The sequence below is a fragment of the Ambystoma mexicanum genome, chromosome 2p, assembly GCF_040938575.1.
Source record: "Ambystoma mexicanum isolate Mex_15411 chromosome 2p, UKY_AmexF1_1, whole genome shotgun sequence".
NCBI classification, from domain to species: domain Eukaryota; kingdom Metazoa; phylum Chordata; class Amphibia; order Caudata; family Ambystomatidae; genus Ambystoma; species Ambystoma mexicanum.
The window spans coordinates 1,449,690,338-1,449,706,525 of record NC_090923.1 but is presented as its reverse complement, the minus strand read 5'-3'; the positions used below and the strand labels follow the sequence as shown (position 1 = coordinate 1,449,706,525).

At 46.0% G+C, this 16,188-nt stretch overlaps 1 protein-coding gene across 1 annotated transcript in view; it reads left to right on the top strand.

Annotated features, from left to right (window-relative positions):
- IQCA1L (IQ motif containing with AAA domain 1 like) overlaps positions 1 to 16,188 on the top strand; it is a 1,109,403-nt gene that overhangs the window by 885,675 nt on the left and 207,540 nt on the right. The window contains exon 11 of the mRNA XM_069646014.1: positions 9,418 to 9,510. Within this exon, the coding sequence (XP_069502115.1) occupies positions 9,418 to 9,510 (93 nt within the window). The remainder of the gene's footprint in view (positions 1 to 9,417; positions 9,511 to 16,188) is intronic.

The following is a 16,188-nucleotide window of genomic DNA, read 5'->3' as shown; positions in this document are numbered from 1 at the left end:
AGAACTTATGTACTTGATTGGGGTACACAAGACCAGGACATCTCCGTACCACCCTCGAGACGATGTGCAAGCTAAAAGTTTCAATTGCATGTTGCTGAGTATGCTGGGCACTCTGTCTGCCAAAGAAAAATCACAATGGAGTTAGCATGTGTTGACTTTAGTTCACTCCTACAATTGTACAGAAAACTGACTGTGACAAATCAACTTCCAGGGCACCAGTTGTCCAGGGATGAATATCGGTTTCTAAACGATCGATCAGCCCCACACCTCTAGTACACCAGTTGGGATCTGAATAGATTGGAAACACAAGTAAATTATAAACCTTCTTGTCCAATTTTGGTAACGTGGACGGAACAGCAAGCTTATCTCTGCAAGGTTGTGGATCGTTGGTTAGTTGGAACACAGCGAGAAAACAATTATTACCCAATGATAAAGAGGACTGTCTAGTCAAGGTTGTATAACAATATCTACTTTATTATTATCACAACAGACATTTCTAGCACACTACAAAATATAACCCACCCTGTAAGGGAGCACTGAGGACGGACAGTTTCACGAAGGAAATGGATGCACTGTGGATACTGACAGGAGGATAGTCGGTCAAGCAAGCAATCAGTCTTAACTGTTCAAGGTTATTTGGTATCAGCACCAAGGGAGCAAGGGGTCATACGTGTCACTAAGGGCCTTCAGAGAAGAACCAGGGGGACAGAACCACAATGTACTTTGTGCTTGAGATGATCTTGATGCTTGACAGTGCTGAGTCGGTTCCAGGAAGCTTTGCAGCTCCTGCGACAGAGTTCAAGACGGAAGACAGCTGCGGGTACCAGGCGGCAGGCAGTTCGGCAAGTGAGGCTGCACGGACAGCTGCAGGCTGGCCTACATGGCAGCTAAAGGTCAAGAATCATTGTCTCTGTGCTGGTTTGCGAATCTGGAACTCTGGTCGAGGAGTCTTGGACAGCTTTAGTGACTGCAACGTTACAACAGTCAGTGGTGCAGCCAGTCGCGGTTCGAGGGGTCGACTGCCTCGAAAATGTCCTTAAAAGATGGACGCTGGTTGAATTTTGTCATAGCACTCCTGCTAGCTTCTTCACAGGACTCATGTCGTCCATTAAGGAGGACGCCCCAAAGCTGTGGAGAGTGTTTGAGGGCAACAGCCGTGGCCTTTGTTCAGAGACTCTCTGGCACTTCCCACCTAGGAAGCTTGCCTGCAGAACCTAGCAGGGCACGCTGTGTCCTGGCTGGGTACTGGTTCTGTAGCTGCTGGAAGGGTCCTCTGAGGTTGGTATCTCCCTCTGTTCCCTGGGAGATGTCTGGGGGAGGGATATTGCTTCCTTCTTGGAAATACTGGCTTTCCTTCACTGGCGGAAGCTGTAAGGCAGACTGTGCCTTCAGCCAGGGTCCAAATGAGTCCTCCTTCTTACTCCTTTCAAAGTTGTCAGATGATCTGCCAAAAGAGGGGCTCAACCGTCTTTGAAAGCCAAATGGGTCCCAGTGATTTGTGCAGGTTAAGGCTACCTTAATGAACCAATCATGGGTCCCCACCAACAATCTTCTGTTATGCATTAGGTCATAACCAGAGTGCTTTGCAACAGGAAATATGAGGAAGGACAAGATGTAGTACCAAGTCCCACCCATCTTCCTGTCTGTTGTGGATCAAAGTGTCTCTCTGGTTAATTGAGCTCTATGTGACTCATGATCAAAGCGCAGGTCTCCCTTGAAGTTTGGTGCATGAACAGACTTTTTGTCTCCCTCAAATAACATACTTCTTCCCTCAGAAAGGGGTCACCATGCAGGGGTTGCCTGCTGTAAACAGTTGTCTCACACATGACATTCACTGCCCTTCATACAGAGGGGTGGGAGTTAGCTTCAAGCTGACACATTGCATATCAAAAAGGTGTTGGGGTTTCCTGCCCTTTGTTAGTTCTGTGAACAGGCATCTTCGCAGGGTGAATCAATGGAGCCTTTGATATTTTAATTAGGATGGCTATGGCCGGAGGAAGGTGTTGCCTTCCCCCTGCTTGAGATGCTTTGATGTACCTGTGACTGTCACATTCCAGCTGAACATGGCAAGAGGACTGGGTAGGTAGGCTGTGACCCCCAGAGTAAACTTGACTATAGCCTCATTACGAGGTTGGAGGTAGCCATGGAGCTATTAGCCGACTCCGCCCTGGTGAATGGAGCAATTACCGGTCCATTCCAAGGTTGGCGGGACCGGTAATTCCCCATTCACCAGGGCCATTCCCCATTCCCATTTGAGCCCCCATAGGGCTCAATGGGAATGCGGAAGGCGCTAATAACGGTACCGCAAATTGCGGTACCGTTATTAGCTCAAAAGTCCCTTTGCGGGTCCCGTCTTTAACGCCTGAAAAAACCAGGCGTTAAGGAAGGACCGCAAAAGGAACTCGTAGTAGGGCAGAAAGGGATTACAGGCACCGGTGCCCTTACCGGTGCCGGTAATCCCTTACCACCCACCCCGTAATGAGGCCCTATGTGTTTGTTGTGCAGTGAGCTTTGGGAAATGTGTGCAGATTAGCCCCACACATTTCCTGGAGGTTTATCTACCAACATTCAATTTCTTTAAAAGAAATATCAAAACAGCCCAGGCTAGAGCACACTACCTCTGCAGATGGTCAAATTCCTCACAATGAGAGCACTGGTTTCACCCCATATCAACTGATGTTTGGGAGGGATGCCAGGTTGCCCATAGACTTGACTTTTGGGGTCTCTGCTGATGGTACCAGTGAGGTAAACTACTTCTTGTATGTAAAAGGCCTTCAAGATTAGCTAAACCAAGCTTTTCAATTGGCTCAAGTCTCCACTGAATACAATGCTAATGAAAATAAGAGAAGATATGATGGCCAGCTCAGGTTGCAAAACTTGCGGCCTGGTGATCGGGTGCTCATAATAAGTGTAGAGAAAAGAGGACGAAACAAGTTGGGGGATCACTGGAAGTCTCAGTAGTATATCATCGACCAGCAGTTGCCAGGACTACATGTTTTCAGGCCGAGCGAGGAGGGAAATCCTCGGTATGGGAATACTCTCCATCGGAATTACCTCCTACCCATAGGGGATGATGTAGAAATGTTTCCGGCCACGGTTGAAGTACCGCTCTCTCCCCGAAAGTTGGTTACTAGGAACAAGTCAGAGGAGTCAAGCTGTGAGAACCTCTCGAAATCTGCAGAGCTGAATACTGTACCATCTGTAGTCCCCAGCCGAGAGAGGACTGGGCATAATGTGGCTGGCAAGGCACAGAGTTGGGACAAAGCCATAAGTCCCCCAACGATTCAGACAAACTCAGAATAAGAAGAGAAAGAGAGCCAGGGTGAGTCAGAAAACCTTAATGTGACATACTGCCACGAAAGGGAAAACACAACTCGAGGTCCCTCAGGCCGTAGATTGCAACCGGAAATCCAGAGAGAGGTGCCTGTTACTTTCAACATAAAACCTTTCTTTTTTCCGCAAGAAGAACATACGCAGAGTCATGACTCTGAAATTATGGACAGAGCTCCAGCAGTATTGGAAAGTACTGAAACAGAATCCGAACCCCATTCGGAAGCAAATTGTGGGCCCAGGAGATCTCACCGGTTGTCCAACCATTCAGAATGTTGAGCTACGATGCTCCAGAAGAACAATGTGAGACCCCCCAGAAGGCCCCCAGAAGGTGACATCCCATATGATCTATATGTGCACATTTCAACACCCCCTAAGTAGGCCCCCTGCTCATCCATGGTGAGTTGCCCCGTTAGAATGGAACAGGAGTTTATATCTTATGTCATCCTTACCTCATGGGTAATACTAAACCCTTGGGGACCAGGGTTTTGAATGACAAGGGGGTGAGTGCAACACTGCATATAATTGCGGGCCTGCTAACGGCTGGAGTCTGAATCTGTAATATAAAAGAAAACATGAAAATGAGAAGGGAAATAACACTGGCTGAAATGTTCATGTAGTAATTTACATGTTGTATGAATGTGTATTTGTACTGTGTTGTGGCTGGAGAAATCTGGTTTCGGTTCAGGTATGGGGTTGTCCTGCTTTTGGCAGGCATTTTATGTCAAAGCCATTTTGTAATGATTAAATAAAGCAGCTGTCATCCGTTTTTTCCATTCCTGGGCTGGATGTTTACGAAGTCCCAAAATGGAGGACGGTGGTTCAGTCCGCACCTCAGTGGAGGTCTTTGTGTTACTTGAGGAGAAGCTCAGTTTATGGACAGAAGACCGCCCCCCCCCCCTTGTGTAGAGCACCTGGTATAGCGGGGGGGGGAGTGTGAGCGCAGGACTTTGTGGGACGAGAGCAAGGAAGCAGAGGGGATTGAAGGTGCAGGGCTTTCGACCCTGTGCATGTCTCTGACCAGAGGTTATCGGCCTTTCCGGCCTGTATTTTGGTGTTTATTTTCCTTCTCAGGGATGGTATCAGAAGGCTAACAAAGGAAGCGAGGAGAGTAGGAAAGCAGGTAGGGGCGGTGTGACGCAAGTCTGCGCTTACGGTTTGACTGAACTGCCGTTTGGTAGGTGGGGTCGTCATAACTTTCACATCCTGAAGGTATGAGAGGAATCGATAAAAGAAACGGGAGTGCAGTCATTGAGCAGTTTGTGCTAAGACTGAACAGAGCTTTACCACCGGATTCTCCATTCCGTCCCCAATTTTAAAATAAGTTTCCTCTTCGAGGAATCAGTCCGACTGTAGGAGGCTATCAGGCATACAAACTCACTCAACGCTTTTGGGTTTTTGGGCATACCAATTTGTTCACTATGGCTCCTTTGAGAACTGTGAGGCTGGTGCTGGTAGCGGGGTCCAGGTTTTGAAAGAGTGGGAACTGATTTATTTCCTGGTTTGGTTACTGTGGGGATTTATTATTACTCCCATTTCCCTGTCTGTGAGCGGTTTATACAGGAAGACCAAAATACCGTAGCTCACAATATTTTGAGTGTGTCAGTTTAATCGTTTGGATTAAGAGACACAGGGATGATCACCATTGTTGGAGAGAGAGACATAAGTTGGTCATAACAACCCCAAAGCTCTGTGACACCCCTTAGAATGGTCACATACTAAGCACTGCTTACGTTAATCTTCTGGTTTTGGTATTTGCGCTAAGTTTGCATGCATTTCGCTGTGCCCCGTATTGTGCATCATTGACACCCTATGCTGGGGATCTTTCTTTCATGGGCATAGTCTAACCTGCCTTGGCTGAGGAAGGTCTGGAGTGGCAAAGTTACGTGTTGTATTCTCCTCCCAGTGTGTGTCTGTGTGTTATCCATGTTATGGGCGTGGTAGTCTGCAGCTACCTAGGTGTTATTACTGAAGAAGTTTAACAAGTCTAGCCATGGTACACTGACAGACTTTCGCAAGCATTTTTCTTGTGTATAGGATCTTCCCCATTTAAGCCATTACGATTCCCAATTCATACTGAGGCTGGGTATTTAGCATTGCAGTCCACAGTGGTATTGTTTATCATACCTAAGCCTTGATCAGAGTTACGGCTGTCTTTTATTCAAAGTATCTGTTGCTAGGGCAAAGTAGGACAATGTATGCAAAGTACTGATATTTATGTGTTTTATTCCCGGTATCTGTTACCAGGGTCAAAGTAGGACGATGGGCCTCATTGTAAGCTCACTGGCACCCTTGTTTCCGGACTGGCAAATTACAAGTCTGTCTGCTGTAGCCGCTGTGCCCGACAGGTCTGACCCTGCCGGGCATTGCGGCCACGGTACGCAGATTTATCATGGGAGCACCGGCACCGTTACTAACGGTGCCGGTGCTCCCGTGTCCCCACTACCATAGTGTCCCATAGGAGTGTATGGGAATGGGGATTAACAAGTGTACCGGCGCCTGACTTCCCGGCCGCCGGACTTGTAATAGCCCGACGGCACCGGGAAGTCAGGCACTGGTAAATTATTACAGGTCCGGTGGCAGCCCAACGGTAGCACCGGCAGGGTTACCCCTGGACCCGTAATGAGGACCAATGTATGTATAGCTCCAGTATTTGTGGGTGTTATACCTGGCACTGTTGGCCAGAGAGAAAGAAGGGAAAAAAGAAACTGTAATGTAAGAACTATATTCATGGATGGCAAGTTATCGGGCACCGTAATGCAATGTTACAAGGCAATGTATGGAGGGAAATGTTGCTGAGTCTAGGTTGGTTCGAACCTAGATAATTAATTACCCCTCATTGGGTCAAAGCATTGTATATGTATTATTGCTATATTTATTAATTTATTACTTGCCATATTTATATGTATGCATAATTATAACTACATAAATCACAACAATTGCCCAGTGTTAGGATTAACAACTACCACAGTGTTTTTGTCTTATTTCACCCCCGGATTTACAGCTCGCACATGTGCATGGAAAGGTGTGGGCCCATTTCTCATGTTTACCTACAGGTTGCTGTTCATCCCTTCATTCCTTCATTCCTTCATTCCCTCAGTTGCTCCTCATACACAACTAAGGGCAGAAATACCTCACAAAAAGTTATCGAAAGAGGCAATGGTGGCAACGTCCAGTTGGGTGCATGGCCATGATGTTTTGTGAATGATTGCACTTCATCTGTTGCTCGCCCATAAGCACTCCAGCATTCCCTCTCCCTTCTGCATTTGTACGTTCTGAACACTCACAAGGCATAGTAGGTTTGGTTTCCCCTCCCCACTGCACTTATATTTATGTTTTATGTATTGTAATTTGTTTCTCATCCCTTGTCCCCTCCCTGTTGTCCTGTGGGCACGTCTAAACAGTATTTAGTTCCAGTATAAGCATCTAACAAGCGTACAATAAATAAACAATAAATGCAATAAATCGTCCCAAGGCTTCCACTGATCTTGTGTGGGTGGTCTCATTGTGGATTTCTATAGCTATTGGGGATGAGAACATCTAGAATGTGGGTAGAGGTGAATGTAATCCACGGCTCCATAATGAAGATGGCATCCATGTCATGTGCAGTGATGAGGTTGGCGATGTCTGCTGCATGGTCGAGCGGACATTGGCGATCATCAGTTTTCGGGTAGTTGTGAATGATGGGGTGCTTATGTAGTCTATGGTGATGCAGGCGAGGTTGCTGCAATGCAATGTCCATGATATTGCTAGTGAGCGTTGTGTTTGACGCTCAGTGGTGACGGTATGGATGGGCTGTATGAGAAAGGGGGAAATACATATTCGAGAGAGCCTACCTGATGTTAGAGGAGCAGGGGTTCTGGTCCTGGGTCATTCTGGTTCCAAACAGGATTTGCCCTTTTCTTCATCTGCCCTTCACCACTGATGCCCGGGTGAGAGCCCTTGATCTACGAGTTAAAAAAGGGACAGGGCTAAGCAGATTGGTGGGTGATTTAGGTGACGTGACCAAGATCAACTTGCACCTGCTCACCAACTGCTCTTCAAAGGGCCTGTCATTGTGAACAAATAAAATCACATGAAAAGGTGTAGGGTGCATCACCCTGTTCCAAACAGGCGCAGGGGATTGCTTTTGTTTTATGTACGCGCATTTCACAGCACATCTAGATTGTGAATTTGTGATGCGCTTAGCAATGTGCATTGCACAGCCTGTCTACATTGGGAGAGAGGGAAGTATCCGTGAAGACAGCACGCTGTTTTTCCTGTAGTGCAAGTAAAGGGGATGCTTCAGCGCCTCCCATTGCTTGCTCCCAAAAACATCTGGAGAGTCTCGTACCCACTATGTTCCTTAGTACCTTGATGTGTATGTTGACGTTCCCATGTACATTTCTGGCAAGGCGTGCAGAGAAATGTGTCTTTAATAACAGGCCCCCTCTCTTTGGAAGGAGCACCTGAAGCGTACAGCAGGATCATCTACCTGTGCTGTATTATCACTGTAAGGTCACTCTGTGCTGTCCCTATCCCATGTTCCAACTTTTCCTATTACAGGGTTAGGGCCTCATTACGAGTTTGGAGGTAGCCATGCCCTTATTACCGGGCCATTCCGACCTTGGAGGGCCCAGTAATTCCCCTTGCGCGGGTCCCTTTGCCGGTACGTCCCTATTCCCATTTGAGCCCCGTAGGGTTCATTGGGAATGGGGATGATGATAGCAGTGTTAGCGTTCATAATGGTACCGTTGCTATCATCCTGTTCTGCTCGCGGGTGCCGCTCTGCATGCCTGGTCTGACCACGCGTGGAGAGCGTCCCCCGCGAGCCAAACTCGTAATGTGGCGGTACAGTGTTAACGGCACCGGCATCACTACCGGCGCCGTTATCACTGTACCGCCAGGGTCGTAATGCGGCCCTGTCCACTCAGGGCGTTTTCTTGACTAAAGCCTCCAGTGATGCTCTAATGGCTGCCATTTACCTGCTGTAGTATGTGTCTGCTAGAAGCCATGTTTTCCTGGCTCTTAAATACAAATGCAAAATGATGAGGGTGTCATTTTATCGTGAGAAAGATTCCTCGGTTCAAACATTGAAACAAGCCACCCCTTGAGCATAAAATGGAAGCGGATACCTTTAAAGTCCAAACATGGAGCTCATTTTGCATGGGGGCATAACATTAATGGAAGGCGTAAAAGCCCTTTACGCTTTCCACGTCACACCCCGTTTTTGTTCATTTGTGTGGTGGAGAGGAGGGGCGGAATGCAACTTGCGTTTCCACTGCTTCCCTTCCTCGTCGCCATACAAATGCCCCAGCATTTGCGCCAGAATGCATTTTCATGCTAGCGCAAATGCTGGGATCCCTATGGAGCCCGCCAGCTTTATTCTCCAGCATAAGGCAGGTGTACTCAGTACAGATCCATTGTAAACGCTGCCTGCAATGCCAGCATGGTAGGCAGGTTTAACTCATTTGCACGGGCAGAGTGCAAATGTGCCGAGCAACGGGCGGCATGTACTCATGTATGCCATCTTTTGCCCTGCACATTTGCACTCTGCCGTGCAAATGAATAAAATTTGGCATCAGGGATCTGGCTACGCCGGCCTGAGTGCAAATGGTTAATGGGGAATTACTGTTACCACCCAACCCTTGATCTGCCGCTAATAGGGCCGTACCGGTTGGTGGTAACGCTATTAGCACGGGCTGTAAGCCGGCGGTAATACTGCCAGGATACCGCCCAACTCTTGATGAGACCCATGCTTTTCAGGTAAAGCTCTCCAGCAACATTCTGGAGACTTTTCTTCAAACCCAAACAGGAATGATGTTCTTGCTGAGACACCCTTAAATGTTGTTTAGGTTTAAATCTGATAATGTGTCGGTGTATCACTAGTGCAATAACACTGTCCGGAATGTCTCCACCTACTAGTGGAATAAGCAGTCTGTAACTATTACGTCTTCTTCCCCATCCATGGCTAATCGCTGTCTATGCACTTATTCAAGAACCTACACTGGGTCCTGGTTCCCTCCCCATTGACTCACTCTATGACCTTACTGATTGCCCTGCACTGTGTGTTCTGCTCCCACTAACCCTTGATTTTTGCTTTGTCAGGTCGATGCCCTCATGAGGCAGGAGCTTGAAACTCTGAAGATGGCCGTGGACCGAGATCTGGGCAAAGCTCGCAAGGGCAAGAAAGGGGGCAAGGTCAGATGTCACCCTCATGAAGACAAACGCATTTTCAGTCACATAAATGTGAACACTGTGAAGTACGCCTTTACCTGACAATAATCTCTTGTGTAAACCACACAGGCACTAACCCTACCACTCACAGCAAACAGCCTGTCCTTGTCTCACACCCAGAGATCCACCTACCACTCTCAACCAGCACTATACCTTCTTGTCAGAATCTGAAGTACGTGTACCACTCACATTCTTCACTACACTTACTTGTTGCAGACAACACTAGCACAATCGTTTTCATTCAGCATACACCATCCACTCGTTCTGAGCACTCAATCTAGCACTCAGAGCAAATACAACTTCCACCCACACTCAATTTTACACTTATCACTCACACTCACCAGGACACCCCACACTCACCACTGCATGTACAATTCACACTTTCACTGCTCTTATCACTCACACATAGTATGGGGAGGATAGCTTAAGGGGCAACGTGCTCGCCTTGGAAGCAAGACGACACGGAGCAACACAGGTTCGATCCCTGGGTCCGTGCTTAGAAACCTCTGGGTATTAAGCGCGGTATAAATAACCAATCATATCATATCATTAACATTACACCTTTCACTTGCATTCCATAATTAAGTTACTACTCGCATTTAATACTGCTCCTGCCACCTACATTCAGCACAACATTTACCATTCACTCAGAATAACACCTAAAATGCACTCTCATCACTACTACACCTTTCACTCCTGGACACTTTTCAATTTACCAATTGGACGAATTGGGCCTCATTACGAGTCCGGTGGTAACCGTGCCGGAAATTCCGGCAGGTTACCGCTGCACTCGTATTACCATTCCGCCTCCGTGATTTCCGGAATCACCGGGGCATTACAACCCCGGTGACCCGGTAATTCCGGAGGCGGAATTCTGTTAAAACCCCATTCCCATAGAGTCCCATAGGACTCCATGGGAATGGGGAAGTGGAAACACCAGCACCATGCTGTAATGGTGCCGGTGTTTTCATGTCCGCCTGCAGGCGGGTGGTGCTAAACCCACCAGGTCAGACCTGGCGGGAGTGACACCTCCCACCTGCAGGACTCCTATCAGCCGGTCCGGAAACAACAGTGGTGGCGGATTTACAACCACCGTTCTTTCCGGACCGGCTGACTCATAATGAGGCTCATTGTCTTGTAGGGATGGGGCTTCATATGTTTAACAGTGCGGTACAGGGTTATATCCCCAGTAAATGGACTTGGTATAGCAGTGATCTTTCTTTCACCTAAAACTATGCTTTTGCCAGTGAGTTTCTCTTGGACAGGTGCAATTCTTTTCATATTACCCCTTCCACCTGGAATAACCATTGCTTGCTTTCAGTTGAACTTGATTTAGGTGTCATTTGCAGTGAAACTCTTGGTTTTCTGAATCTTTTGGTAAATTCAAGGAGGAATAGGATTTCCTGGAACCCAAAACTGGTTGATCGAGTTAACAAACAACTTGCTTTATGCCTAGAAGCAACAACTTTAGACTGGAAGTTTCACACATTCAGCATCACCAATGGTGGTATTTTAATGGAAGACACATTAACATCTGTCATCGGTACCCCAAGGCGGGTGCATCCCATAGGCCATCTAAAAATACTCATGCCTTTGATCCTATAGTTGCTGATAGAAATAGGGTATTGAGACCTCGGCTTAGAGGCCTGAAGCAAACTGCTGTATTTGATCCAGTAAAAGCCAATATCTTGATTTAAAAGGCGAAGCAATCGCATAAGAACTAGCTGATGTGCAATCATGCGTTAAGATTACAAAGGGATGCAGAGCAGATGCTACAACCCCTCGTAACAAGAGCTCAGCCTCTTTTTAGAAGATGATTAACAGCTCCGGTAACTCCCAACTTGACTTTCACCTTAATCCAGTGTCTGAGCAAGATTGGGTTGCGCACTTAGAGCGGTTGTATTCAGAGCGGGAAGCATTGGACCAACCTGATTGTGTCATATCGCCTGTGGGGATTAACACTTACGAATCATTGATTAATCACAAATCGATTTTGGAGGTCTTACAAAAAATTAGTAGTTCCCGGGCCACGGGCCCGAGCAAATTATCAAACATCTTGTTGAAGAATGACCCAATAACCTGGTCTACTATTCTGTCAATACTTCATAATCAAATGGCTGAGTCAGGCCTGTTTTCTCACTCCTGGAGAACCCCTTATATTGCTCCAGTCTTCAAGCAGTGCTCTAGGGTGGATCCTAAAAACCACAGGCCCATTGCGATCTTAGATTCTGCCAGCAAGGTTTTTGCCTCACTCCTGCTGTTGTATCTCGAAAACCTAGACACAAGAGGTGGGTAGACTTCAAAAATGGTAAGCAGGCTTCAGGAATCATCTTGGCACTTGCCTGAATGGCTACATCTTGAAGTGCGTGCAGAACCTAGCATGGCGCAAGACATACAACCTATATTACCACAATAGACTTATCTGCAGCATTCAACACTGTTAATGGATGCTTGTTATAGGTGAAACTGAAGTGGTGGGGAATTCTAGATGGTCTTCACACTTGATCATTGGTTTGCATTAGCACTCGAATGTGCAAGTGAGGCTTAATCATTCAGGGGCACTTTCACGCAAGATTCCAGCTTTTACTGGAGTTAGGGAGGGATGCATATTGGCTCCTTTCCTATTCAACTTGTATGTGTCTGATGTCAGGGAATATTTGGCCCCAGCGTTTTTTGCGACTCCAAAGCTACACCATCTTTACGTCAAATGGCTTGCTATGCTGACGACTTTCTGCTTTTGATTGTACGCCAAAGGGGTTGCAGAATCTTGTGAATGCATTTGACAATTTTTCAGAATTGAACTTCCTCACGATTAACGCAGGGAAAACCAAGGTTATCCAATGCTCTAGCAAAAGGAAATTAACAAATTATTGCTTGTGTATACAGTGAGCACCTTTAGAGAGAATGGATAGCTTTATTTATTTAGGTTTTCCATTCTTTCGAAATCTCACAAGTCTCAACTTAACGAATGGATGAGGAGAAAGGTTACTGCGTTGACTAATGAAATATGTAGAGCTGATGCCAAATCTGGTAAATTCTCTCTTGTCCCCCTCTTAAAATTCTTTGAAGGGAAAGTAGTCCCCAAATTTCTCAATGTTATCGAAGTATTGCAACTATGAGCTTTGGACTACCTTCCAAAGCTTGAAGGGCTCCTTTGGCCTAGGGTATTCAGTGTGCCCAACTCCATTCCTTTGACAGCCATTTGTTACGAGCTTGGGACTCGTTCACTCGTTAGTAGAGCACAATGGAAACCTTTAGCTTTTTTATATTAAGATCATGTGGCCCAACCCTGATAACCTATTTCTCGATCTGAATGTCATGACTAAAGTGGTGAAAATACCCTGAAATGTTTTCCTACCTTTTGTATCTAATCTATTTATTGCATTAGATTGGCTCTACTGAGAGTGGTTTGTTGAATAATCCCAATAAAGTTAAAAAACAATTGTATGAATGGGACTGGATTACCACGATGGAGTGTCTTCATGGCTATCCCTCTCATGATCATCTGCCTTATGATCATAAAAAGTGTTGTACGTTAGCTCCTTATCTGTCCATCTACCCAACAAGATTTGTACATGATTCTTTCCTTAGGTTTTGATGGAACTTATTCCACACACGACCCATCTTGGTCAGATATGGGTTGAAGACACTGAAACATGTATTGATATTCTGCCCAGCACTTCATGGCAAGTGTATTACCTTCCTTAAACAAATCATAAACATGACCTCGTCTGTTGAATGCAAAACTTTGTGGACCTTGTGTCTTAATGACTGTACCACCACGAGAGTTGTGGCTGTAGTTGATTTTATGAAGTATTTCAACTTGGAGGAAGATAATTGGTTTTACTAGTTTTTAAATAGATGATGTTCTTATTTCAGATACAGTCTGTTTGTTGACAAGAATTGTTTGTATTTAGATGAAACTGATTGAGTTGTTGGTTTTATGGTTGATATATTTGTTTATTGTGTGTGTTATATGTAATGTTTGTTAAGTCATGAACTGGTTACACTCCTTGCTGATATTTCATCTTCATCATGAATTGAATTGGTAATGTATTAAAGGGTATTATTAAGCATATAATACAATTTATTTAAAATTCACCAATTACACTTAGCACTGCATAAACCTCTCGCACATCTGTATTAGTCAAGCTTATTACTACATTTCATGTTCAGAAAACTCAGTTCAGCATCACACACACACTAAGCACCACACTTACTACTCAAAACTCGGCACTGCACCTACCACAAACACACACACAAGAATTACACTGACACTGTCCGCTGCACCTACTACTGACATTTATAACTACACTTACCACTCACATTCAGTTATGCACCTACCTATCACATATGACACTAAACATACCCATCACATACAGCACAGCATTTACACTATTATTACTACATCGTCACTTTATTGCTCACAGAAGTAAACTTCCAATAATTAAGTATACTACCATTGAATAACTATGCCTATTGTCTGCACACACAATAGCTTATTAAGCATGTGCATCGTACCATCTGCAGGGGCAACCAAATTCCCAAATGTTTATTGCCCATCTAACTTGAAAATGAGTGAATGCCAGCTGATGAATATATTTCCCACGTATGTAGCAGGTGGACCTTCAGAATTACAGAATGGTCACGTTGCTAAATACAAACGTGTGCCCGATGCAGTGCAAACACACTGTGCCTTTTTCACAGTGGGCACACTTTTATTAATGAGAGGCCAGATTGCACTCTTGCATTTCACAACATATTAACACACTGCACAACTCCCTATTGGCTGTCTACCCCAAGTGATATTTTCTACTCTTCACCCATGTCCTCCTACTACACACCACACTTTATTATTATAATTGTTTTTTTATAACGCGCTTAATACCGAAGAGGTTTCCAAGCGCGGACCCAGGATTCGAACCTGTGTTGTTTTTACATCGTCTTGCTTCCAAGACGAGCGCGTTGCCCCTGCGCTATCCTGCCGGCCCAAACATGTACTCCACTTCACACCCTATTCCAACACATAATTCACAGGTCTTACACTCTGCAGCATATTGCTCATTGCAGATCACTAAGGGCTCATCATGATTTGGGCGGTATCCTGGCGGTAATTGCGCCAGGTTACCGCCCAATACAATAAGCATTACCGCAACTCAGTCCGGCGCAATTAGCGCCGGATCCCAAATTACGGTGGCGCTGTTAGTCCCCATTTGTTATGAGTCCAGAATGCTCTATGGGGTTTTCCGTGCTATTAACGACTGTAGTAATAGCACCAGCGGTAATAGCACTGAAAATGGCCGGAAAGCTGGAAATTTACCTCTGGCTGAGAGCTGGAGGAAAATCTTCAGCTTTCGTCCCAGAGTCGGGGTTGGGCAGAACAGTAATGTGGCAGTAATAGCATTACTGCTGCATTTTTGCCGCTCTGACAACCACTGATGAGGCCATAAATATGTTCAAACTCTCCACCACACGATAGCATTACTTTCTATACCACACCCTGATCTCCAACTCCATCCACACAACAGCCATGCGCTCCATACAAAATGCTCTACTTACACTCCACAACTAATAGTCACACTCCAAAGCTCACACTAATTTCACACTCAACACAGCACCCTAAAATAACACTCGACACCATACTATACCCAATTTCCCTCTCACACCCTACTTGCGCACGCATATCCCAAATACTATTACATTAGACACCACAAAATACTCTCACATTCTGCAATGCTCTATTTTCCAACTTAACAGCCAAACCTACTCTTACAATGCACACTAGTCACACTCAACAACAACAACCATTATTCTCACACCATGCCCAACTATCACTCTACTTTAACATTCCATCACCTACTATAGCACTGCACGTGTAGTGAACTGCAACAACTCCACTTAGGGTGAGCCTCTGGGAACTGGGTTGGTGTCGCTGCTACCTGAGGTGCCTTTCAGAGGGTGCAAGGGGTAGAATCCCATAGGCTTGCCACCCCACCAAGGTGTGGTAGTATACTTCCCGAAGACTATAGATCCCTGCTTCTAAAAATCCCAAGGAGCTACCATTAGGTATTTCTGTACCAGAATTGGAACACTCTGAGGCAACTTTGTCTTATGCTGCATTACTAGCAGGAAACAACCCAGAGATTACTATGGTAACCACTCCCCTTTTTGGCAAACTGTAGACACTTAAACAACTTTCCCCAGGCAATGCGAGTGAAGGGCCGGCACAAGAACGAGAAAGACGTTCCCATGCTACCAGACATATTTGTGGACATGGAGGAAACAGGTGAGAGAAATCTCCCATTTAAAATATGTATAGCAAGCCCTGCACAGAGATTCAAATATCTGTTAGAGGCAATGGGCCTCATTACAAGTTTGCCAGTCCAGGAACTACGGTACCGGTAAGCTTGCTGTACTGTAGTCCCCAGACCGGCAAACTACGAGTTGTGCTCGCGGGTGCCTTTCTGCCCGCCAGGTCGGACCTGGTCGGCAGAAAGGCACCCGCGAGCACAGCATGTCGGATGCACCGGCACCGTTATAAACGGTGCTGGTGCATTCGACCTAATGGGGAGTAATGGATTCCGGCCGCTGGCAATGGGGACATAGAGGGTCCGCCAAGGTCCGAATGGGCCTGTACGTCCC